Source organism: Rhinoderma darwinii, chromosome 2 (assembly GCF_050947455.1).
Source record: "Rhinoderma darwinii isolate aRhiDar2 chromosome 2, aRhiDar2.hap1, whole genome shotgun sequence".
NCBI lineage: Eukaryota > Metazoa > Chordata > Amphibia > Anura > Rhinodermatidae > Rhinoderma > Rhinoderma darwinii.
Window position 1 is genome coordinate 222,359,975 of NC_134688.1, and position 27,652 is coordinate 222,387,626.

General features: G+C 44.2%; 1 protein-coding gene across 1 annotated transcript in view; it reads left to right on the forward strand.

The window, feature by feature from the left end:
• Positions 1-27,652, forward strand: part of LOC142741794 (uncharacterized) — a 659,023-nt gene that overhangs the window by 282,422 nt on the left and 348,949 nt on the right. Inside the window, exons 54-57 of the mRNA XM_075851126.1 lie at positions 11,816-11,943; positions 19,800-19,970; positions 22,458-22,586; positions 23,478-23,638. Coding sequence (XP_075707241.1) covers positions 11,816-11,943; positions 19,800-19,970; positions 22,458-22,586; positions 23,478-23,638 — 589 coding nt within the window. The remainder of the gene's footprint in view (positions 1-11,815; positions 11,944-19,799; positions 19,971-22,457; positions 22,587-23,477; positions 23,639-27,652) is intronic.

Below are 27,652 nucleotides of genomic sequence, written 5' to 3' on the forward strand. Positions count from 1 at the left end.
GTCCAAATTGGCAGCAGGTGGGGCCAACATAGGTAGGTCGGGGCAGCAAGCCGTATCCACATTGGTGGTAAATGAGGCCAATCAAAAATAAAGTGGAGCCTTTACAGTGGGGCAATCCACCCCTGGAGACGATGCATATTTGTTAAGCCTGGGTGAATTTATGACACACAGTCGGTGCAAGAATAGCTGCTGTAACTTAGTTACGTCATGGACCCAGCTACAAGAGGTAGAAAAGGTGAGGAACATAACTGACTGACCTAGGTAGAAAGCACAGCACAGTGATAGAAAAAGAAGAGTTATTAGCAAAACTTAGTTTAGATTTTATAGGCGTTGCACTTTGACATTCTACTAAATACACACAAAGAATAATTGTTTTTCATTGTTTGACTCTTCATCATTGCTCTGTAATCTAACTCCATGTAGCAAAAAATTAGAAGACATAAAGTGTAGCTAAATGTTTGACAAACTTCTGACATGTCATAGTGACATGTCAGAAGTTTGGATTGGTGGGGGTCCGAGCACTGAGACCCCCCACCAATCGCTAGAATGAAGCAGCTCGTGTGAGCGCTCAGCCACTTCGTGTCTGTTCGGCTTTTTCTGGAAAGCAGATGTATCGGAGTATGGGCTCATAGACTTTCTATTGAGTCCGTACACCGATACATTTATTTCCGGAAAAAGCAGAACAGACATGAATTGGCTAAGCGCTCACACAAGCGCTTTAGCTGCTTCGTTCTAGTGATTGGTGGGGGTCTCAGTGCTCGTACCCCCACCAATCGAAACTTCTAACATGTCACTATGACATGACATAAGTTTGACAAACGTTTAGCTACACTTTAATCCCATACTTGCCAATTTACGAAAATGGCTTTCAAGGCAAAACGGCTGCTTTGCGCACGTAGCGAGCTGCAAATATTTTACAACATAAGTCAAGCCACTTCTTGTAGACCATGCCTCTTTTTTCAGGCCACACCTCTTTAGAAGGCCTGCTATCTTGCGTTTTCAGTCTGAAAATCCATTCCAATTTCCGTGTTGGTAAGAATTCGTGCAATAAAAAATATTAGGCAGTTGCTTATAGCAACCTATCAGTTGTATTTTTCCAAGGAAGTGGTAGGTGAAATGTCAATGTTGCAATGGGCAACTGGTGCAGTTTTTTATTACAGACACCAGACTGCTTTCCCATATACAATCCCCAGACCAACTTACTATCCCCTCAACAGACCCCAGACCATACTAAGCCCTATATAGACCCTAGACCAGACTACTATCCCCTATACAGACCCAAGACCAAAGGTATAGATCCTCTCCTCTCCCCGTTCCTGCACTCCTGGGACAACATCCTGATGCTAGGGTCAGCGCCAGGACATTGTTTGCAGCAGTCCTCGGGAGGGCAGGGGAGTGCAGGTATTTGTGGCACCCTGGAGATATGCCTTTTCTTTCGGGAGTCCAGGAGATTCCAATTTTTCTGGGAGTCAAGATACGTCATGGTACGGGAAGGGGGTATGGGCTGACATGATTTCTGTACTAGAAGCTTATTTGACCAGGGCAGATTTTCTGTATCTACTGACATTATTTCTGAACCAGGGGCAGAGGCTGATATGACTTCTGGTCTGACATGATTTCTTTATTAGGGACTGATATGACTTCTCTAGGGGCTGATAACCAGCCCCTACAGAAGTCATATCAGCTCCAAGTACATAAATAATGTCAGTCCATACATAAGTAATCAACCCTGGACATATCACCCCCCCCCAGTACTGATATCATGTCAACCCATATATAAATATCCAACCCTGGTTATATCAGCCCCTAGTACTGATATAATGTCAGCCCATATAAGGAATCAACCCTGGTCATATCAGCCTCTAGTACTAATATAATTTCAGCTTTTACAGAGCTAATATTATCTCCTATGTTAAAGTTTGGTGGTGGACAATGGAAGGCACCTTCTCAGTGAGTGGACTGACTGTACTCACCACCAGGAAAAGGACACTTTCTCTAACAGAAAGTGTGCGCGGACTAGAGACAGAGGCGGAGCCAGTCCACCCCTGACCTTAATCCAAAATGTTTCCTACACAATGTGGCCAAAAGTATGGGGACTCCCCTTGCAATTATTTAGTTGAGGTGTTTCAGCCACCCCCATTGCAAACAGGTGCATAAAAGCAAGCACACTGCCATGCAATCTCCATAAACAAATATTGCTAGTAGTATGGTTCATAGTGAAGCGCTAAGTAACTTTAAATGTCGCACTGTCATAGGATGCCACCTTTGCCACAGGTGAGTTAATGACATTTTTGATCTGCTAGATCTACCCTGGTCAACTGTAAGTGGAAGCAACAGCTCAGGCACAAGGTGGTAGACCATGCAAACACACAGAGCGAGGCTGCTGAGTTCTGAAGCAGGTGGCACATAAAAATCATTCTCTATGGTATTACTCACTACAGACTTCCAAACTGTCCCTGAAAGTGATGAACTGTACGTTGGGCGCTTCACGAAATGAGTCTCCAAGGTGGAGCAGCACACAAGCCTAAGATCACCATGCGCAATGCCAAATCGCACCTTGAATGATGTAAAACTTGCCGCCACTGGACTCTGGAGCAGTGGAAATGTGTACTCTGGCGTAATGAATCACGTTTCACTGTCTGGTAGTCTGATGGATGAATCTGGGTTTGGCTGGATGCCAGAAGAACGCTACTTACCGGAATGCATAAGGCATACTGTAAAATTTGGTGGAGGAGAGATAATGGCCTGGGGCTGTGTTAGGGATCTGCCAGGTACTACGTCTAGGTATACTCCTGGGATTAATCAATCCACACCTGAGGCCAGACCTGTTAGACTGACACCGTCTCCCACCAACCAGGGTGGCAGGCTCAGGAGTGGGAGAGCCTATCGCGGCCTGGTCAGTCGGAGTTAGCTCCGCCCCCTGTCCTTTATTACCTGCCGTGTTCTCTTCCTCAGTGCTTGTAATTCTTCTGGATTCCTGGCCCCACTGCTGCTTGCTCCAGCCTGCTTCTGCCGTGCTTCTGCCTTGTTGCAGTTCCGCTTAACCTGCTTCGCTTTGCCCCTGGCTTGCTTCCTTCTCCGTGCTCAAGTTGGTATACTCCACTTCATCCTGGTCCTGACTATTCATTCACCGCTTCGTTTCCTCGCGGCGTTCCGTGGGCTACTGCCCCTTCCCTTGCGTGTTCCCTGTTTGTTCTCCCGTGCACCTAGACAGCGTAGGGACCGCCGCCCAGTTGTACCCCGTCGCCTAGGGCGGGTCGTTGCAAGTAGGCAGGGACAGGGCGGTGGGTAGATTAGGGCTCACTTTCCCTTCACCTCCTTCCTGCCATTACATAATTACAAGCCCATACCTAGCCTACCATTCTCCTATGCTGACGCTATCATGGACCCCCTTGAGACCCTGACCCAGCAGATGCAGGGCCTCTCCCTACAGGTCCAGGCCCTGGCCCAGAGGGTCAACCAGGGTGACGCTGCCATAGTAGTACCCATCACCTCACCTCTAGAACCCGACCTCAAGTTACCTGTCCGGTTCTCAGGGGATCGTAAGACGTTTCTCTCCTTCCGGGAGAGTTGCAGACTGTATTTCCGCCTAAATCCCCACTCCTCAGGTTCCGAGAACCAGCGGGTGGGTATCATCATATCCCGACTCCAGGAAGGGCCCCAAGAGTGGGCCTTCTCCTTGGCTCCTGACGCCCCTGAACTTTTCTCTGTTGATCGTTTTTTCTCTGCCCTCGGACTCATTTACGACGAGACTGACAGGACTGCTTTAGCCGAGAGTCAGCTGGTGACCTTACGTCAGGGTAGGAGACCGGTTGAGGAATACTGTTCTGATTTTAGAAAGTGGTGCGTAGCTTCTCGGTGGAACGATCCGGCCCTAAGGTGCCAGTTTAGGTTAGGATTATCTGACGCCCTGAAGGATCTGCTGGTTAGCTACCCCTCTTCTGACTCCCTTGACCAGGTTATGGCCCTAGCAGTACGACTTGACCGACGTCTCAGGGAACGTCAGCTTGAACGTTTCAATGTGCTCCCCTCTGACTTTTCTGCGATCCCCCCCGAGGTCCCGTCCCCTCGCCCCTCCACGGAGGACTCGGAGGTACCTATGCAACTCGGGGCCTCCATGTCCCCTCGACAACGTAGGGAGTTTCGCAGAATGAATGGTCTCTGCTTCTACTGTGGGGACGACAAGCATCTACTGAACACCTGTCCCAGGCGCAAGAATAAAAAGCCGGAAAACTTCCGCGCCTAAGTGATCATCGGGGAGGTCACTTGGGCGCACAGGTATTTCCCGTTAATGTGAAACGCAATAAAATTTTGCTTCCCTTTCAGGTCTCGTTTGCTGGCCGGTCTGCCACGGGCAGTGCTTTCGTGGATTCTGGCTCATCTGCTAATATCATGTCTGTGGAATTTGCTATGTCTCTAAAGATGCCTTTTATTGATTTACCTTATCCTATCCCTGTAGTAGGTATCGACTCAACCCCCCTTGCTAATGGTTATTTTACTCAGCATACTCCTGTTTTTGAACTCCTGGTTGGCTCCATGCATTTGGAGCAGTGATCTGTACTGGTGATGCAGGGATTATCGTCTGATCTGGTATTAGGTCTTCCCTGGTTGCAGTTGCATAATCCCACGTTTGATTGGAATACTGGGGAGCTTACCAAATGGGGTAATGAATGTCTTATGTCATGTCTTTCTGTTAACTCTATTTCTCCCCGGGAGGAGGTAAACACGCTTCCTGAGTTTGTTCAGGACTTCGCCGATGTGTTTTCTAAGGAGGCCTCCGAGGTGTTGCCCCGCCATAGAGACTACGATTGTGCCATCGATTTGGTGCCTGGTGCCAAGCTTCCTAAGGGTAGGATATTTAATCTTTCATGTCCTGAACGTGAAGCTATGAGGGTGTATATCCAAGAATGCCTGGCCAAGGGTTTCATTCGCCCCTCGACTTCTCCTGTAGGTGCTGGCTTCTTCTTCGTGGGGAAGAAGGATGGTGGTCTTAGGCCGTGCATTGATTATCGTAACCTGAATAAGGTCACCGTAAGGAACCAGTACCCACTTCCTTTGATTCCGGATCTTTTTAATCAGGTTCAGGGAGCCCAATGGTTTTCTAAGTTCGATCTACGGGGGGCATATAACCTTATCCGCATCAAAGAGGGGGATGAGTGGAAAACTGCGTTCAACACACCCGAGGGTCATTTCGAATACCTGGTCATGCCCTTTGGGTTGTGTAATGCCCCTGCTGTCTTCCAGAATTTTATTAATGAAATCCTGAGAGATTACCTGGGTAATTTTCTAGTTGTGTACCTTGATGACATACTGGTGTTTTCCAAGGACTCGTCCTCCCACGTGGAGCATGTCAGGAAGGTGCTCCAGGTCCTTCGGGAGAATAATCTGTTTGCTAAGACTGAAAAATGTGTCTTTGGGGTACAGGAGATACCATTTTTAGGGCAAATCCTCACTCCTCATGAATTCCGCATGGACCCTGCCAAGGTTCAGGCTGTGGCGGAATGGGTCCAACCTGCCTCCCTTAAGGTGTTACAGTGTTTTTTAGGGTTTGCCAACTATTACAGGAGATTTATTGCCAACTTCTCGGTCGTCGCTAAGCCTCTTACGGACCTTACTCGCAAGGGTGCTGATGTCCTCCATTGGCCCCCTGAGGCCGTCCAGGCCTTTGAGACCAAGAAGTGCTTTATCTCGGCCCCCGTGCTGATTCAGCCCAACCAAGAGGAGCCATTTATTGTGGAGGTTGACGCATCCGAGGTGGGAGTTGGGGCCGTCTTGTCCCAGGGTACCAGCTCCCTCACCCATCCCGCCCCTGTGCTTACTTCTCTAGGAAGTTTTCGCCCACGGAGAGTAACTATGATATTGGCAACCGCGAACTTCTAGCCATTAAATGGGCTTTTGAAGAGTGGCGGCACTTCCTGGAGGGGGCCAGACACCAGGTAACAGTCCTTACGGATCACAAGAATCTGGTTTTCCTAGAATCGGCCCGGAGGCTTAATCCTAGACAAGCTCGGTGGGCACTATTCTTTACCAGATTTAATTTCTTGGTTACCTATAGGGCTGGGTCCAAGAATATTAAGGCTGATGCACTGTCACGTAGTTTCATGGCCAATCCTCCTTCCGAGAAGGATCCTGCTTGTATTTTACCCCCTGGTATAATCGTTTCTGCCACGGATTCTGATTTAGCTTCTGATATTGCGGCTGATCAGGGTTCAGCTCCCGGGAACGTCCCTGGGGACAAACTGTTTGTTCCCCTGCAATACCGGCTAAGGGTACTCAGGAAAAACCATGACTCCGCTCTATCTGGTCATCCTGGCATCTTGGGCACCAAACACCTCATTACCAGAAACTATTGGTGGCCTGGGTTGCCTAAAGACGTTAGGGCTTACGTCGCCGCTTGTGAGGTTTGCGCTAGGTCCAATACCCCTAGGTCCCGACCTGCGGGCCTACTATGTTCCTTGCCCATTCCCCAGAGACCTTGGACCCATATCTCCATGGATTTTATCACTGATTTGCCCCCATCTCAGGGCAAGTCGGTGGTGTGGGTGGTAGTAGACCGCTTCAGCAAGATGTGCCACTTTGTGCCCCTTAAGAAGCTACCTAACGCCAAGACGTTAGCTTCTTTGTTTGTGAAACACATCCTGCGTCTCCATGGGGCCCCAGTCAATATCGTTTCTGACAGAGGGGTACAATTTGTTTCCTTATTTTGGAGAGCTTTTTGTAAAAAGTTGGAGATTGATCTGTCCTTCTCCTCCGCCTTCCATCCCGAAACTAATGGCCAAATGGAAAGGACTAACCAATCCCTGGAACAATATTTAAGGTGTTTCATCTCTGACTGTCAATTCGATTGGGTCTCATTCCTTCCCTTTGCTGAATTTTCCCTGAATAACCGGGTCAGTAACTCGTCAGGGGTCTCCCCGTTTTTCTGTAATTTCGGGTTTAACCCAAGGTTCTCCTCCGTTTCCCCTGGTTGTTCCAATAATCCTGAGGTAGAGGATGTTCATCGGGAACTGTGCACAGTCTGGGCCCAGGTTCAGAAGAACTTAGAGTCGTCCCAGAGCGCACAAAAGATTCAGGCTGATAGTAGACGTTCTGCTAACCCCCGGTTTGTCGTCGGGGATTTGGTCTGGTTGTCGTCCAGGAACTTGCGCCTTAAGGTCCCGTCCAGGAAGTTTGCTCCCCGATTTATTGGACCTTATAAGATCATTGAAGTCCTCAACCCTGTATCCTTCCGTCTGGAGCTGCCCCCATCCTTTCGCATACATGACGTCTTCCATGCCTCCCTCCTCAAACGCTGCTCCCCGTCCTGGTCCCCCTCGAGGAAACCTCCTGTTCCCGTTCTCAACCCTGAGGGGGTGCAATTCGAGGTGGCCAAGATTATGGACAGTAGGATGGTCCAGGGCTCCCTCCAGTACCTGGTCCATTGGAGAGGATACGGGCCGGAGGAGAGGACTTGGGTACCTGCCCGTGATGTTCACGCTGGGGTATTGATCAGGAGGTTCCACCTTCTCTTCCCTACTAAACCGGGTCCTCTTAGTAAGGGTCCGGTGGCCCCTCATAAAAGGGGGAGTACTGTTAGGGATCTGCCAGGTATTACGTCTAGGTATACTCCTGGGATTAATCAATCCACACCTGAGGCCAGACCTGTTAGACTGACACCGTCTCCCACCAACCAGGTTGGCAGGCTCAGGAGTGGGAGAGCCTATCGCGGCCTGGTCAGTCGGAGTTAGCTCTGCCCCCTGTCCTTTATTACCTGCCGTGTTCTCTTCCTCAGTGCTTGTAATTCTTCTGGATTCCTGGCCCCACTGCTGCTTGCTCCAGCCTGCTTCTGCCGTGCTTCTGCCTTGCTGCAGTTCCGCTTAACCTGCTTCGCTTTGCCCCTGGCTTGCTTCCTTCTCCGTGCTCACGTTGGTATACTCCACTTCATCCTGGTCCTGACTATTCATTCACCGCTTCGTTTCCTCGCGGCGTTCCGCGGGCTACTGCCCCTTCCCTTGCGTGTTCCCTGTTTGTTCCCCGTGCACTTAGACAGCGTAGGGACCGCCGCCCAGTTGTACCCCGTCGCCTAGGGCGGGTCGTTGCAAGTAGGCAGGGACAGGGCGGTGGGTAGATTAGGGCTCACTTTCCCTTCACCTCCTTCCTGCCATTACAGGCTGTTTGTCAGGGTTTTGGCTAGTTCCTTATTTCCAGTGAGAGTAATGTTAATGCTACAGCCAAACAGTAATTTTACATAATTATATGCTTCAAACTTTGTGGCAACAGTTTGGGGAAGGCCCTTTTCTGTTCCAGCATGACCATCAAGAACTTTTGGAATTAATTAAAACTCCAAATGGGAGCCAGACTGTCTCATGCCATGTCAGTGCCTGACCTCACAAATGTTCTTACCTCACTTATACTTAGCTCTCCGGTCCTCTTCACTTCTCCCCTCAGTATTCCAGTACAGCTCATACAAGGTCCTGACGCCCAACAGCATTAGGACCTTATACGCGACTCAGCAGTCATCCACATCAGTGCATTGTTGCATACAATGTCCTGGACTTTGTATTAGTTGGGTTATGCTGAGTGGATCTGGAGGGGAGAAGAGGAGCGGTGAGGTTATAATATTATTTATTTAATTTATTGTCCGAAGGGGGAAATGGGTTTTGGGGGGTAGCATGATGGGGGGGGGGGGTAAGGTAAGAGGCACAACACGGCCCTTTGCCTTACTATGCCCCACAGAGTGAATTTTGACTAATTTACCCCAGTTTTCTGGTGTAAATTATAATAAATTTGTTGGGCCGCTGTGACCCTGCCTTCTTTTGTGAAGTCACACTCCCTTTCCACAATAGTAGTGAAGGTGGCATAAAAAGGGGCAAAGGTCGCAATTTGCAGATTTGGGCACTTTTAAGACTTTTCTACGGCCAAAAAAAAAAAGTTTAGAAAGGTTGATAAATTCTCCTCCACAGTACCAATCTAGGCAATCCTTTATGTAAAAAAAAAAAAAGTAACTTAACCCAAAAAAGAGCAATTATTTGTTCAGAGTTTTTTCCAGTACTGAATCGAAAACTTGATTTCCGTTTATTGAGTAAATTTGGTATGATAGTTTTCTCAAACCTCTCTCTGGCTGCATTACATTGGTGAACTGGATCCTTGATAAAGGGCTTTTATGCTGCAATGACAGGAATTGATTTCCAATTTTCTCTAGAATTACACTATCATTGCTCATGACTCAAGCAATTTAGCTTACATTACATAACTCATTCTGGACTGTACATCATATTGACAACCTGATCTTTGTGTAGTACATGGATTATGGTGAGACTGTCGTAATAAATTATTTTCAATAGTGAATAAATTATTTTCAATAGTGAATTTGGTAAATGACCATGTAAATGCAGCTTTCTATAAAAAAAATAAAACCTCCGACAATTTATTTACAATATACGCTGCCAACTACATATTGCAGGGCAGTGGTCTTTAACCTGTGTGTCACGGACGGTGGGTATGTGGACCCACTAGGCCGCACCACTGTAGCGGGGAGGCAGATGGCCAAACAACAGAGTACCCCAGCAATACAAAGTCCCGCACCAGGGTACCTGAATAGTCCAGACAGTGGCCGAGGCTTTGGCATGGATGGAGATGGATGCAGCAGGTTGCGCCAGACGTGGCGGATCACACTGGACGTGGCAGATGACAGCAGGTGCAGAGGAACACGACTCCAACATTAACAGGCTCTGGAACAAGGAAACAGCACGGGATACAGGATACAGGACACGGGTAACAACAGGAACAGGCTAACACTAAGGCCTCATTCACACAGCAGGGTTTCCCGGCCGGGCGCCGGCCGTTCATAAATCGGCCGGCACCCGGCTGCATTAGGAATAACAGACCCCTAATGGGGCTATTCACACGACCGATTTTTTGACGGCCGGGAAAACCGGCCGTCAAAAAATAGGACATGCTCTATCTTCGCCCGGGTACCCGGCCGCCCGGCTCCCATAGAAGTCTATGGGGCTGGGTAATACACGGCCATCACCGGGATGTGTCCCGAGTAATGGCCGGGTTTTCCGGAGCTTGCGCTCTATCTCCTCCTCCTCCTCACAGCGCAGAGTGCATGTGAGGAGGAGGAGTTGATGCCATTCTGACGAATGGCATCGCTGTACACTGTGTGGCAGGGCCGGGCTATACAGCAGGTGGAAGGGAGCGCTGCGCTGGCTCCCTTCCCCTGCTTGTTTTAAAAGCGCCCTGGCCCGGCGACACCTTCGATGGCGCCGCTAGCAGCTGCAGCTGCTGCTGCTGCGGCTGCTACTACTGTAGCGACGCCACTATAGCAGAGCGGGGAGGTATCTCCCCGCTCTGCTATGTGCTAGCCGCACTTTAGCTCCTTGAAGGAGCGGAATCCCCGTGTTTTCGGGGATTCCGCTCCTGGACAGAGCGCTTGATGTCTCTGTCCATATCTGGGCAGTGACATCAGGGGAAACTCCTGAAGCGGAATCCCCGAACACATGGGGATTCCCCTTCAGGAGTTGCCGCTGATGTCACTGTCCGGATCTGCCCGGCCCGGCACGGATGCAAAACTTAATGCAAACCGGCCGGGCAAAATGGCCGATTTTACCGGCCGACACTCGGGCTCGGGAACGACCCGGTCGTGTGAATCCCACCTAAGGGACCAATTGAAAGACTGACATGGGAACACTAACAATGCTCAGGCAAGGATCAGAAGGGCAAGTCCCTTATTATAGTCCAGGGAATCATAGGCAGTTGATGATGATTCCTACGGGACACAGTGGACCGGAGCATAAGTGAGCGCTAGCGTCTCCTGGGAAGGAGATGCGAGCCAGCGCTCACAGATCCATAGCTACGGCCGCCGGGGGGGGAGTAAACCCGACGGTCCACTGCCATGGACGCTACACTGTGGCTCTATAGTTCTTGAGAAATGACAACTCCCAGCATGCTCTTAGAGACTGTAACTACCAGGGCATGCTAGGAGGTGTTGTTTCACAACAACACAATACCTCTAAACTACATATATGTCTACTTGATGTTCATTGCTCAGTAAGGTGTGAAGATATTGTTATTGACTGACTGTATATATATATATATATATATATATATATATGTATGAGAATATCATTGCCAAAGCCAATAAGTAACTCAGGGGGGTTGTCCAGGCATCGGGCGTTTTTTCATTCTGATGACCTATTCACAGTATAGGTCATGAGTATATCATTGGTGGGGGGGGGGTCCGACACCCGCACCCCACCCTGATCATCCAAGTGAATAGGAGCAGAATTGCAGTTCTACAGCACGGCCGCTATGCAGTGTATGGAGCCATCTGCTTCAGACATCGGCCACTGCATAACATCGTAGCATAGAGGCAGCGGGAACAGATGATTGTGCTGAGTCCGGGTGTTGGGCCCCCACCGATCATATACTGATGACTTCTCCTGTGCCTGGATCATTTAGAAACCAGATTGTTTGAAGGTTACATGGAAAATCTATTTTTTATTTTATTTCTAAATACAACAGTATATTGTAATTATACATTCTTTTTTTTTTTTAAATGGTGGACTTACAGTATCTATAATGGTTCCTACTTTTCCTCAAACATGTCATCAGATACTATACCAAATTCAAATAGCCTGAAGTTTTATTACAATGTACAATGGCTGAAATAATGATAGTATTCATTATTGTGTTAGTACATTTCAATCTAAAGTATCTGATTTTGAAATTCTGTTAAAGAAAAAATAATTCTACATATGTCTAATACCTTCCTGCTTTCCTTGCCCATCTTAGTGGGCACATATATTATCTTGATTTTTTTCTCTTATTTTAGATCCCAGCTTGCAGTTTCTCCGAGACCATAACATACTAAACCAACCTGGATATGAAAGAAGTAGGAGCCAAAGAGATCTCTTTCTTTGTGAAGCAAGTGTGCTGCAGGCATTCTGTAGGATCTCTGAGGTATTTCACGTGTATGCATATTGTATATTTGTTAAATACAAGCCTTATAAGAGCCTAATACATTTTAAATATGTATGCAAATTGCATTTTACAGTTTACATATAGAATCAATCTTTGTACAAAATTGAGTAACTTTGTAAATGTATTACATGACTTACATTGAACTGATCAGTGCTGTACTCACTTTAGAAGCAGACCATGTCACTGTTAAGGGCTTCTATTCAGAGAACTCCTCCTGCTTCCCGACATAGAGCCATAGCAGTTTCCGGCAGCCACCACTAGGGGGAGCTCAGTGCTTACAGATTTTTACAGTTTTAATTGAGTTCAATGGTAGCTTTAAAAATTTCATATGCCCTAGTGGTGATTGCACGCAGACAGTTTTATTATATACTGTGTAAGGCCTCATGCACACGACCGTAATTTTTAGCCGTAATTGCAGATAAAATACTGACACATTTATTTCTATTGGCCACGGACACCTTTCCGTGTATTTACAGTCCAGGTCATAGAAATTAGCCTAAAAAAATAGGACATGTCCTATTTTTTGCATTTATGGATCGTGCAAATGCGGAGAACACTTTGCGGCCTGTCCGTGCAGTATTTACTGATAGTAAATACTGCATGGTCGTGTGCATGAGGCCTTAAGGGAAGAACATTAATTTCGATTATTTAGATTTAGAGACAGAAAAATATGGTGTCCAGACTGAGCACCATTTATGAAACACCTGTTCCACTTTTTTTGACAGTCAGGTAAAGATGCAGAGTATAACTTTTCTTTTAAAAAAATCCTCTACAGTAATTTCTACTTACAAAAATGTCGGACCTTGCGTTATTAGCCAAAGCTAGATTCATCGACAGGGCCTGTACCATGATGATAAATCTGTTACACGCCGCACAGGGAAGAGATACCGTCACATCACTCGCATAGATTAGTGTTTACAGAGCTCCCACTATAAAGATCTGTTATAAAATAATAGTTAACATTAACTTAATAAAAAGATAGTAAATTTGGCATAACTCTTAATGGGGGGTTGGTCCCATACCAAGTTTTGATATGGGGCACAATGATTTCTGTGTACCCCCCTGAAACTGATCCCTAAATTGCTGTCCAGAGCTGTATCCACAATTCGGAGGGTTTCATTAATGCAATCCCCCAGGAGTTAGATTAATGTTTGCACAGAGCTTGCTCCGATGATTTCCATCTGAGAAGTGTAGTTTGTATACCAGGCATTATACAATAATTTGTTGTAACTGTTCCACTGCATTATAAAAGCGTAATAAATCTTATTTATAGCATTGATATATTTTAACAATTGTCTACATGGGTGTTTACATATCAAATCTAAATGTGAAATCATGACTCCTGCATGAGTAGAATAGTTTATACATACGTGGAGCCAAATGTTTCTGTTTGATTAAAACCCAATCTCAAACTCACTGGGGCAGATTTATTAATACTATCTGAAACTTAGGGTAAAATTAGACCAGGCAGATGATGCGCCAAATTTATCTGAGTGGCGCATGTTGTATGATAAATTTAGCCGCATATTGCTAGACATGCTCGACAGGTTTCTCTTCCTTATGCCAACTTTTGGTTGACTTATTTAGACCAAGATCTTGTGCCAAGAATTGATGCATTCTAAGACATGTGCCCTTGTGCAAAACTGTCTGATGCGGTGCAAAAAGGGTCTAAATCACACAATAAATTTGGTGCAAGGCATGTACTTTTTCTGGGAACAAATTGAGCCAGATTTCGGGTGCCTTTAGCTTGGTAAATTGATTCTAAATGTCTATTGGAATTATAGCCACCCATCTTAAACCCTACGTTACAATCTTAAAAGTGCTTGTTATAGTCTGGAAAATTTGCCAGATTTTTTTTTTTTATTATGTTAGGGCACTTATACTTGCCAACTCTTCTGAAACATCGTGACTCCTGAAAGAGTTAGCAAGTCTCCCCGGCAGCGCAAAAGCTTCCCAGACCCTCCAGAGAAACAGCACTGCCTGAATGTTTCCTCTGCATGATGCCAGAATTCCACGTCAGCAGACTCAGCCCCTACGTCCTATTGCACGTTTAGAGTGCAGCACCCAGCTATACTATATACGTGGCTACGGCGGCCACGTATATAGTTTTTCTTCCTGCCGCTAGGACACACAAGTACTTCTCATGTGTTGTTTCTTCTGCTGTTGTGTCTACTTTTTTCCGCTGCTCAATATGACTTGTAATTTATTGTAATGTATTATTTACAGAAAATTTCCATATGAAGCAGCATGTGCCTATATAGTGTAAACAGGCTACTGGCTGAGGTCATAGCATTTCTGTGTATACCTATATATATGTATGCTCCTCTTTGCAGTTTTTTTGCTTTATTTTTGTCCCAAGGGCACCTGCTCCAGCCACCACCTCTATTGCTTTTGCCCCGGTTGCCCCCCTTTGTACCTCTGCTTCAGGTGCTTTCTGATCCAGGTATCCCCCCCTTAGTTCCTCTACTCCTGGTGCTCTCTGCTCCAGGTATCCCCCCATTTAGGGCATTTGCTTTGGCCTGGTAAAGGGGCATGATCTGGAAAAAAGGCATGTCCTGTTAAAAAAGGGATGTGACTTTTGCTGCACATGCTGCATATCTCCTTAAAGATGATTTCTAAAGGTTGGCAAATGTGACTACAGTTTATTGTGCCCCAATTACTGTACTAACTCGTTCCTCTGCATGATAAATTCTTTGCTACATCTGTCCATCTCATGCTGCTGTCATATGTTGTGTTAGGCCACTTTCAAATGGCAGTATTTTAGTCAGTATTTGTTTCAATATTTGGAAGCCAAAACCTGGAGTAGAACCTACACAGAGAAAAAGTATAATGGAAAGATTTGTACCTCTTGAGTGTCTTACTCTCACTACTAGTTATGTCTTCCAAATACTGATGCAAAATACTGCCGTCTGGAAGTGGTCTAAAGGCCTCATGCATACGTGTTTATTAATCCTATACATATGCCCACAGAGCAGCTTTAGTTTCATACTATGGAGTCGTTGACACTCTGTGTGCCACTGTAATGTAGAGATTGTCACGATCCTGTGGTATGTGAACCCACTAGGCCGCTCTGCTGTAGCGGAGTGACAGCTGGCCAAACAGTCTATGCAAAGTCTATACAAAGACTCTAGCACAATAGTACCTGTAAGAGTCCAGACAGATACGAAGTGTAGCAAACGCTGTGGCACAGATAGAGCTTGGCGTGGCAGATGACACCACATGTAGCAGATGACACCAGGCGTGGCAGATGACAGCAGGCATGGCGGATGACACGGAATGTGGCAGATAACAACACGACGCCAACACTAGATGCAACTCAGGAACAAGCACAGTTACGGGTTACAGGATACAGGTAGTATGATACGGGAACACAGGCAGAAGGATAACAACAAGGGACCATTTGCAAGAGTGGAAGTGGACACTTTTTATAGTCCATGATGATCTGGGATTTGGTTAGGGAACTTTCAGTATGTGCGCACGCTGGAATTTACCCTAGGAGACAGTCCAGAGCAGAGCAGCCACGAGAGGAGGGAGACACTGGCGAGCAGCCAGAGGTCTGAGGTCGCAGCCGTCCGAAGAGGGGGAACGGCAACCGTTACAAAGATATTCCTCAAGCTATACGCATTCTGATTGAAAAAAAGGGTGGTATGGGTGAATGAGCCTTAAATCTGGTGCTTGCTATTCATAAAAATGAGGTGAATACGTGAAAAAGGACTGTCAAACAGTTAAATGTTACAATATAATGGTGTGCAGGAGTGTGGGGCAGATGTGTTACCTGTGAAGCACCTGCTGCACAGTAATACTGTAGAGAAAGAAATCTTTACTGTTCTCCGACAGACAATGCTTAATATTGCACAGTGTAAAAAAAATGCTCAATCTGAAGACTGTACCCACTTAAGTTCCTTTGATTTGCAACGTAGTGTATAGACAAAAATAATGATGGCAGCTTGCTTCTTGTAATTTCATCCCTGATTTAAGACAGTAGGGAACATATTGTTACAGGGTTAGTATCTATGTTGAATATATTCCATTTATTCTTTAATCACATTTGAAGATGTGATTTATGCGCAAATTGTTGAGTGCCACCTCTCGAATAGTATTGTACTTCTGTGTTTCAAAGCCATTTATGAATGCAGAATGTATATTGAAAAAATAAGTGCCTGTTAATAATTTTTTTTTAACTTCAATTTACTTAGTGTAAGATAATATAAGAAAAACCCTGAGACAGTACCATTATTATACTTCCATATACTTCCATATTAGCATGCAGTCTTTGTTCTTCCCTGTACAGATAGTTAATTTAGCTGCCAATTAATGTACTCCTCATAAATATGAGAAAGATTATTCAACAAATGACATTAGATTTCTTCTATTATATATTCTTAGGCCAAAAGCAACAATTCATACTTAGGTTATAGCAATATTACTACCATCTTTTATTATAAAAGCTCTAATTCTTTTGGATAACATAGGGTAATCAATATTATTCATGGTTTTAAGTAACCAGAATATAATGTATTTGATATTACAATTTAGATAATGGCTGAAAATGCCCTACATTTTTCACATAATAAGGCAAAATGTGTTATAGAAACATTGTATTTATTATTAATGCAGTATAATCATTACCAGGCATTTAGAATGCTCTAGGGAGTAATCGAGAACTCATAACCTTAAATGTCTATTCAGAAATTGGTGTTCTTTTAAATGCAATGGTGAAGAAATATAATAGAGCTTGAAAATAATTTACATTCAATTACATCATCATTACTTAAAGGGGTTTTCCATGACTGTAATATTAATGGCCTTTTATTAGGATAGGCCATCAATGTTTGATCGCTGGGGATCCGGCCTTCGGGATCCCTGACAATCAGCCTAATGAAGGTGCCACAGCATTCCAACAAGTGCCACAACCTCTTTATTATTTACTTAGGCACAATGCCAGACATTTGGTTGAGCTCACAGCAGCTCAGTCCTATTCAAGTGAATGGGAATGATCTTCAGTACCAGGCACTGCCACAACTAAATATACGGCACTGAGTAAACAATGAAGAAGATGCCAGTGAGCAATACAGCCCTCTCTTGCAGCTGATTGGCAGGACATACAGGAGTCAGATCCCAACCTATCAGACATTGGTGGCCTATCGTAGACCCTCAGTATTACAATCCCAGAAAACCCCTTTAAAGCCTATTTGCACTGCAAAAACTTCCTTTACCAATCTACCACTAACCGCATGTGATGTGCTCTATGCACAGTACCACTTTTTTTTTTTACTTACAGTATATGCATTCGACCCCCTTGATCAAGCATACATCCTCACATCTTGGCTCAGGACTGGGAGCCTTCCTGCGCTGTTCTCCCTCAGGCTCCTAAGTGAATTATTGTCTGTGACCACATTAGGTCTGTTAGAAGACTAGACACATGTTCAGACAGGAAATTGTGTAATTTGATTTTAATGAAACAGATGCTTTCAGGAGGCTTCATTTGGGGCAAAAGGAGGCATCACACAGGAAAATTACTGCAATAATGTTGCATGGCATGTTGTATTTGTTACATAAGTCACATGTGTTTTGTCACTGAATGTAGGCTTTAAAAGAATATATAAACCATATATTCAACTTTAAACATCAATTTACATTTACAGTTAATCTACATAAAGTAGCGTTAGTTTCTAAGTATCATTCCATTATTCATTTTGTACAGGTTATAGATTGGTGCCTGTCACACAGAAATACCCTCTAAGTTGTAACAGGTGCCTGGTCTAACCGATCAGATACTTTACTTCAGACCAGAGAAGTGACTGGGACCAGCACTTCAAGCTCCACTCCTGCCCTGTGTCTGCTCTGCCGCATAGCTTGACTGCTCCCCACAGCTAATTTAGACACAGAGAGGTTTTCATTAGTATCCAGAGTTCTTCTCCCCTTCTTACTTCAGACAATGTAAATATGTGTGTTCTGTAACATGTGTGCTGTAGCGTCCATGGCCGCGGACTTTCGGGATTACTCACCCCCCCGGCAGCCGCAGCCATGGATCTGTGAGTGCTGCCTCGCATCTCCTTCCCCGGAGACGCCAGCGCTCACTTACGCTCCAGTCTGCTGTGTCCCGTAGGGTGCACGCGCACACGGGAATCATCATCATCAATTAGCCCAGGATTCCCCTGCTCATTGCCTGAGCGTTGTTAGTATTCCCATGTCAGTCTTGCAAATGGTCCCTTAGTGTTATCCTGTTCCCGTTGTTTCCTGTGCCCTGCTACCTGTATCTTGTATCCCGTGCTGTGTCCTTGTTCCTGAGCCTGTTAGTGTTGGAGTCGTGTCCTACTGCACCTTCTGTCATCTGCCACATCCCGTGTCATCTGCCTTTTCCAGTGTCATCTGCCACGTCCAGTGTCATCTACCACATCCAGTGTCATCCGCCATGTCTTGCACAACCTGCTGTACCTCCTGTCATCCGCCACGTCTGGCACAACCTAGTGCACCCACCTCCATCCATGCTAAAGCCTCGGCCACTGTCGGGACTATTCAGGTACCCTGGAGCGGGACTTTGCATTGATTCAGTGCTCTGTTGCTTGGCCAGCTGCCTCCCCGCTATGGCAGTGCGGCCCAGTGGGTCCACATACCCACAGACCGTGCTTGGCCAGCTGCCTCCCCGCTATGGCGGCACTTCACAAACAAAAGCAGGGGAAGGGAGCAAGCGCAGCGCCCCCTTTCACCTGCTGGAGTGCTGCCCCCTGTGCGATGGCACAGGTCGCACACCCCAAAAGTCGGCCCTGTGTGGAGTGTATAGAGGTGTGTCGGGAATGTAGGCAGAAGTGTGGAGCACATGTAGGTATGCGGAGTTGTGTGTGTGATGTGTATGAGGAAATTGTGTGTGTAGTGTGTATGGAGGTGTGTCAGGAATGTATGGAGATATAGAATATCAGCTACGCTTTTAGGAATGTGTCTACAAGCTTGTTCAATAACAACTTGCAGAATAGCAGGCACCATGACTTTGACTACAGGGGTTAAGAGGGCAAATGCAGGTCAAGGCGGGAATTGAGTTTTATTCTCCCTCTCCACCACACCTATTTATTGTTATTAATACATAGCCTCAGTGGTGGGGTTTCAGGATCTATATAACATATGTACTGTTTTTGATTTACCTCTCTTCAGGTTGACCCAGCACAAGTTGCCCTCCCTCCCTCCCTGGTTGTTTTTTATTCTTGTGTTTTTTATTGCATAAAATGTTGTGTTTTGATGTCACAGCTGGCGGATTTTGACTTGCTTAGCAAGCCGATTAGCCGTGTAGTGAGTATACATGTCCACTGCCAGGCAGTGCTTGGACATACCGGACAGATGCTGCCCAGCTTAGCTGAGCATAATGTTGGTTATATTCAATAATACAAATAAAACTTGTGGCCTTTTACTTAAAACCAAAAGATTGTCTATTACTATTTATTTTTGCTGGATAATTACAAAGTTTTTATGTTATATGGTAAGATACACCCAAAATTTATGCTAAAGGAACATGTACCTGTTGTCTTGTGAATACTGTACAGCTCTGATCTATATTACAGAGTCTGATAAATAATGTAATGTATTTACAAAGTTACTCAAACTTTTATGTAGATTATATATACTGTATATATAAAATGTTGTTCAAAAGTGAAAATATGCTTTAAGTTGCAGTAAAAGGGGTTTAGTTATACATATCTATTGTACTGTATGTATGTATATATGTATGTGCACTATAGGTGTAAATATGATTTTTTTTTTTCATTTCTTTGGGTTTTTTCTCAGGTTTGAAACTAAATATAATATAATTTCCTTTATGCTTCTATCCTTGTCTGGTATGATAGGCTTTGGCTCAACAAGTTCCTGAGATGGTGGCTGAGGATGTAGAAAAGTATTTCCTATTCTCTTGCATATGGTCTTTTGGAGGATGGTTGGACTCTACTGAAAGATCTTTATTTAGCAACTGGTGGAGACGAACATTCAGAAGCCACACAACATTTCCAGCAGAAGGAGAAGTACAATAAATGCTACATAAGTTTTCTTATATGTGTGCAGAAGAATATTCGTTTTTAGTACCCATTTAATATGATAGATGAAGTTACAGGCCAAGGGTTGAGCTGCACTACAAATTTTTACAATTCTAATTTATGGCAGAAGACCTTGAGTGCATTCAAATAACTAAGTATATAGGTGTCCCCACATATACACACATTATTGCCACTATTCAAGCCAAGTAGTATGTAAATATTCATGACATTTAACAGGAATCAGAAGTGGAGATGTTATCATCAGAATCTCTGCAATGCAACTTTAGGCTTTGGGTCTGTCATTTCAAGATCAATTAATATTTTACTTTTACTTTAGCAGGTTAGTGCCCTCTTCTACTAATAACTAATGATAACTATGTGGGGTTAATTAATATACTATATTTTTTCTATCTATCTATCTATCTATCTATCTATCTATCTATCTATCTATCTATCTATCTATCTATCTATCTATCTATCTATCTATCTATCTATCTATCTATCTATCTATCCAAAAAATAGGCAGCACTCCACAGCATAGTAGTCCAAAAAGTGAAAAACTTTTATTCACCCATATGTAAGATTGCTAAGTTTCAGTCCCGTTTTTCACTTTTTTGACTACTATGCTGTGGAGTGCTGCCTATTTTTTGAATTCCTAAATTTGGACTATTGGTCGTGGTCTGAAGGCTTGCGCACACGAAACCCCTGATAGAGATGATTATTTCAAGATTTGTGGTGCGGTTCTTCTTTGTATTTCCTATCTATCTATCTATCTATCTATCTATCTATCTATCTATCTATCTATCTATCTATCTATCTATCTATCTATCTATCTATCTATCTATCTATCTATCTATCTATCTATCTATCTATCTATCTGAAAAAGAATGGCAACAGCACACTGCCACACTAATGCCACCTAAACCACTAAATATAAATAAATATGCACTAAAGCTAAATCTACTTACAAATAGGGAGGTTCTTAGTGCACATTTTGATCAAAAAGTGTTTGCCCACCTGCCACGACAAGGCGACCTCTGTAAGGTGGGAAACTACTCTGCACATACACCCAGAACTGGGACTAAGCCTACATATATACCTGGGGATGGTAGGATCCCGCATTGAACTAATTAAAATCACCTCATTAAAAATGGAGGCAGTCACTAACCCCATATATATGGATCACATAAACAACAAAAATTTGAACAGCACATTCCAACTAAATGATATAAAATGTGTATGCAGGTGCAGGACACCTGTGACTGCAAATACACAGCAGAAAAAGAATGGTGACAGCACACTGCGAACACTAATGCCACCTAAACCACTAAATATAAATAAATATGCACTAAAGCTAAATCTACTTATAATAGGGAGGTTCTTAGTGCACATTTTGATCAAAAAGTCTATCTATCTATCTATCTATCTATCTATCTATCTATCTATCTATCTATCTATCTATCTATCTATCTATCTATCTATCTATCTATCTATCTATCTATCTATCTATCTATCTATCTATCTATCTATCTAGCACACAAGAAAATGGTGACAGCACACTGGGAACACTAATGCCATCTAAACACTATAAATAAATAAATAAATATGCATTACTGCTAAATCTACTTACAATAGTGAGGTTCTTAGCGCACATTTTGATCAAATTGTGGGAGCCCATCTGCCACGACAAGACGACCTCTATGAGGTGGGAATCTACGCTGCACATACACCCAGAACTGGGACTAAACCTGCATATATCTGGGGATGTTAGGAACCAGCATTAAACTAATTAAAATTACCCAGGGCAGAATGGTTTGACAGGGAGGAGTGCAAGATAAAAAAATGGAGGCAGTCACTAACTCCACATATATGAATCACATAAACAACTCAAAAGTTTGAACAGCACATTCCAACTAAATGAAACAAAACGTGTATACAGGTGCAAGAACGCCTGAAACTGCAAATTATACAGCACACAAGAAATTGGCAGCAGCACACTGTGAACACTAATGCCACCTAAGCCACTAAATATAAATAAATATGCATTACTGCTAAATCTGCTTACATTAGTGAGGTTCTTAGCGCACATTTGATTAAATTTGATCAAATTTAAAATTGTGTGAGTCTATCTATCTATCTATCTATCTATCTATCTATCTATCTATCTATCTATCTATCTATCTATCTATCTATCTATCGTCACCTTGACTGAATTTTTTTATCAAGTTGGGAGTGCGTGCACATTGGTATGTGTGCACTTTAAGAGTTAAAGGGCTACCTTCCCTATGAGACAAACATCATCTTTTAGAAGAGACAATGCAACTTGGCACTAGTTTTCTTTTGGCAAGGAGTGATCATGTTGAAATGATGTGCCTGCGAATAAGTGTCAGGACCTGTCATCACTACTCAGGAGCATAAATATTTAATCCCAATCGAACGTTTGTTGCTGACAATCCGTATTAATTTTTGCTGCAGGTCTGGGACTATCACATTGACACTGATACGAGACATTTTGTCAGATGGGATGACACACTTTCCTCTTACTCCGTTAGTCATGGGCAAAGTGTGGCCTCCGAGGCGTTCATTCACACAGTAAAGAGTGAGGTAAAGAATTTTGCTGTGCTTCTTTTTAATACTGTGATTACAATGAAAATACTAATAACTGTTGGAATTAAACAAACTCAGTCATCAATTAGCATTTGTAAATTATGGTAATCTTTAAACTACATTACAATTTGTTAAATAAAGTAGAAAAAATGAAAAGCCTAAAAAAATTGCACAACAAAAACTAATACTAGAGTCAAATAGTGCATGAATCTACAGACACACACTAACACGCACACACTCACACAAACACACATGCGTACGTACGTACGTACGTACGTACGTGTCAATATATACATATATGTATATATATATATATATATATATATATGTATATATCTATCTATATATATATATATATATATATATATATATATATAATTATATATATATATGTATATGTTTCTTTTAACCACAATGGGCAATATTTATCAAAACTTAAGCAAATGAAAAGCCAGGCCTCTGCTTTGATTTTGAAATAGCCTTAAAAAAATTAGTATGGCATTTGCTATATACCAGTCGTGTTGGACAAAACCCTGTCACTGAGTCCTTAATTATTGTAAATAGAAGTCTGTCCATCAAGGTACTCAAGGTAAACATATGACTTCAGATTTTAGTCTTTTTAAGGCAGCTCTGCTCTTATTCCTGGGTTATTAATCTAACATTTAGACCCCATGCAGTAAATGCGCTATGCACTACAATGGGCCATGTGCTTAAGGCCTTAATGACAAGTTTACTTTATCCCTAAACATTTCACCTTACATTTAATTTTCCTCCATAAATACTTAATAGTTTGTATATAAAATTTGTGTAAAAGTAACACATGACAGTAAATCTAAAAAAAAATGTGACAATGCTAGAAAGCAAAACAATATTTTTTTATCTTTGTAGCAACTCTTGTACCTTTCAAGCTTGTTGATTACATCTGGCTGCCCTGTTCTATTTGCGGGAGATGCAGGATGTGGCAAATCCATTCTCAGCCAGGAGCTACTAAATTGTCTATGTATGGGTGATGTAGCAGAGATGTCTGAGCTAAGAATTCCTATTAACAGGTAAACTAGGACAATTACCAATATAAATACAATTTCTCATATATGTCTGAAGAGCACACAGCTTGGTGTAAGAGAAGATCATTTTATTTTGTATACATTTATTTATAATTTAAGGAGCACTGCAGCTCAAGAATAGAATGTCTAACAGATTGTATTCTGCACAGCACAAATTTCAATGCATAGGTATAATGTCAACATATTGTATTGTTCTGGGAGAAAGGGCATGCTGGGCATGCTATTTTTTACCGCTGTCCTGCCTCTGACCTCCCATTGAAATCAATGGGAAGCAGGGAAAGCGTTTTTTGCCCGCGGCACTCAATGACCACAGGCAAAACTGGCGCGAATATCACGGCAAAAATTTGCAGGCAGGTCAAAATCTGCCTCAAAATTTCTGAAGGAATTTTGAGGCAGTTTTTTATGCCTGCACAAAAACTAAGTGTGAACAGGGCGTAAAAGTCAGGATCCGCTTTTAGAGCAAAGGCACTGATGCACACAGGGTTTTCTGTATTTGTGTTTGCTCATTTTGTGCTTAGTCAAATGTAGGTGGAACCTGTACTCTGACCAAAAACAAAACATGACAATCTAGAAACACCAATAAGTTCAAAGAAGGACATCTTGGGCTATATTCACACGACTGTGAAAAAAAATTGGCCATTAAAATCTGATCAACTGTCAGTTTTTCATGGTCGTTTTGTTTAAGTGTGTCTCCAAAATTTCATCCATTTCCAGTCCGTCTGTCCATTTTTAATGGCCGATTGACATCCATTTTGCATCCATTTTTCATGGCTGTTAAAAAACGGATTAATTTCATTGGTCAGGTTTTTTTTGTCCCAACACCCTGAAAACACCCAAAGGAAGGTCATTGTCATGATTGTTTCACAGCCCCCCTGTAGATGATGGCACACAAACCCCCTGTATATGATGCCACACAGACCCCCTGTATATGGATGCAAATCGGCAGCACAGGATAATTTTTCTAAGGCAGTTGCACGCCTCCTAGGTCACAGTCCAAGAGTGACCCCTCAATCAGGACAAAAAGAAGATGAGGCAGCACTACCAAATATTTGGATAGAGATCCTTTTATTCCACGTGTGTGCAAAGTTTCAGCTCGGTGTGAGCCTTTCTCAAGCATGAGAAAGGCTCACACCGAGCTGAAACGTTGCACACACGTGGAATAAAAGGATCTCTATCCAAATATTTGGTAGTGCTGCCTCATCTTCTTTTTGACCCCCTGTATATAATGCCATACAGATCCCCTGTATATGATGGCACACAGATCCCCTGTATATGATGCCACACAGACCCCCTGTATATGATGCCACACAGACCCCCTGTATATGATGCCACACAGACCCTCTGTATATGATGCCACACAGACCCCCTGTATATGATGCCACACAGACCCCCTGTATATGATACCACACAGACCCCCTGTATATGATGCCACACAGATGGCAATCAGCTACGGACAGAGTCACAGCAAGAGCTGGAGAGAGGAGAGCGTGAGTTTCGTCAGCAGCTGTGTCTGAGCTGTGTGGGCATGCTCACTCTTCAGCTCTCGGCAGACCTTTTTCACATTCTTCTTCTCCTTTTCTGTTCAGTGGTAGCAGCGGAGGTGCGCGCACGCACATGCTCTCCTCTCTCCAGCTCTTGCTGTGACACTGTCCGTAGCTGATTGGCCAGTGTCACAGCGAAGGTAACACGCAGCCTTGCCAATTAAACGCCCCATTGACAGTTCAGGGGGTTATTTAAATATCGGTCGCCAAATATAATGGCACCGATATCTAAATAACGTCGGAGGATAGGAAAATAATTTCAATTGCCCCAGGATTTGTGCAGCCCTGCCTATTACATGGTGCACTCAGTTGCATATGTATGGGCAGGTGAAAGGTTCTCTTTAATGCCAAAGACACTTTGGCATTTGCTAACTCAAAAGAAAAGATCAAGTCTTGGACAATGTAAATGGAATATTAAACATCAGGGCTATGTTCACACTGGCATTAGGTTCTATTCTGTCAGGTTTCTGTTGCAATCAAATGAGTAGTCTGGTTCGCTATACTGCCTGGTAGAACAAACAATATGTTGGGAACATAGTCGACTTTAGTGATGTGTGACCTGTAACATACCTCCCAACTTTCAAGAATCACAAAGAGGGACAAACGATACGGCGCGCGCAGCACGTTGCAACCTTTTTTTTCTTTTAAGCCACGCCTCTAATCCTACCCAATTCACGCCCATACACGCACACACGATTCAGCCCACACAGTATCATGCTCCCATAGTGCCTCCCACACAGTATAATACCAAATAGCTTCCCCCACACAGTATAATGCCCCCATAACTGCCACCATACAGTATAATGCCCTATAGCTGCCACCATACAGTATAAAACCATCACAGATGCGTCCATACAGTATAATGCCCACACATATTCTCCCATGCAGTATAATTCCTATACAGATGCCCCCATGCAGTACAATGGCCAAATTCCCCCATACAGCATAATGCCCCCCTAGCTTCCCTATACAGTATAATGCCCCCTTAACTGCCCCTAGTGCCAGTGCTCTTGCAGATAGTGACACAGTGCTCATGTATATAGTGCCCATGTACCTAGCACCACAGTGTCCCCTGTAGATAGTGCTCCTATATAGTGCCACAATGTCCATGTAGATAGTGCTTTAACCCCATGAAGATAGCGCCAGCCCCCCCTGTAGATAGCGCTATTGGGACTCCCTCTAGGAGCATAACCCCAGCCAGAGCATAGGCCTAGGATTTCGCTCCTAGAGGGAAGCCCTGATGTCACTGTCCATATATGGACAGTGACATCAGTGGCTAATCCTTTAGCAAAATCCCCGTTGCCGATGATCTGGAGGAGCCACTGACATCAATGTCCATATATAGACATTGACCTCAGGGGTTTCCTCTAGGAGCGGAATTCCCAGCCAGATCATCGGCAACGGAAATTCCGCTCAAGGAGTAGCCACTAATTCTGAAGCAGGGAACCATTAGCTTCCTGCTTCAGAATTAGTTCAGAGCGGGGGAGCAGAGGGAGCTCCTCCACTCGCCAAGGACTCACCGGGCACAGCGCTACTGTAAGCGCTGTGCACGACGGTACTGTCCATATATGGACAGTGACATCAGTTGCTACTCCTTGAGCGGAATCCCCATTGCCGACTCTTGCCGGGGATTCTGCTACAGGAGGAGCCACTGACATCAATCTCCATATATGGACAGTAACCTCAGGGGTTTCCTCTAAGAGCGGAATCCCCGGCCAGATCATTGGCAATGGGGATTCCGCTCAAGGAGTAGCCACGAATTCTGAAGCAGGGAACCATCAGCTCCCTGCTTTAGAATTAGTTCAGAGAGAAGGAGCAGAGGGAGCTCCTCCGCTCGCCGAGGACTCCACAGGCACATCGCTACTGTAAGCGCTGTGCTCGGGGAAGCCCTTGATGGTACTGTTCATATATGAACAGTGACGTCAGTGGCTACTCCTTGAGTGGAATCCCCGTTGCCGACTGGCCGGGGATTCTGCTCGAAGAGTAGCCACTGACGTCACTGTTCACATATGGACAATAACATCAAGGGCTTCCCCGAGCACTTCACTTACAGTAGCGCTGTGCCTGCAGAGTCCTCGGCGAGCGGAGGAGCTCCCTCTGCTCGTTTGCTCTGAACTAATTCTGAAGCAGGGAGCTGATGGTTCCCTGCTTCAGATTTAGTTGCACAGTGGGACATAGCTCCGGCCGCTCGGGACAGAGGGACACCGCCTGGAATCCGGGACTATCCCGCTGAATCAGGGATGGTTGGGAGGTATGCCTGTACCGTTGCACAAGTCGCATTGCATGCCACTACTGAAGCAGTGGACAGGCAGCTGCAATGGATGCAGCTACATTCCCTAGTTTATTGATTGTAAAGTGTTTTTTAGACATCTGACTGGCAGCGTTATTTTGGCGCCATACAGCAATGTTATTTGAGCACTATATGTATTATTTGGGCGCTATATCATAAACCATAAGG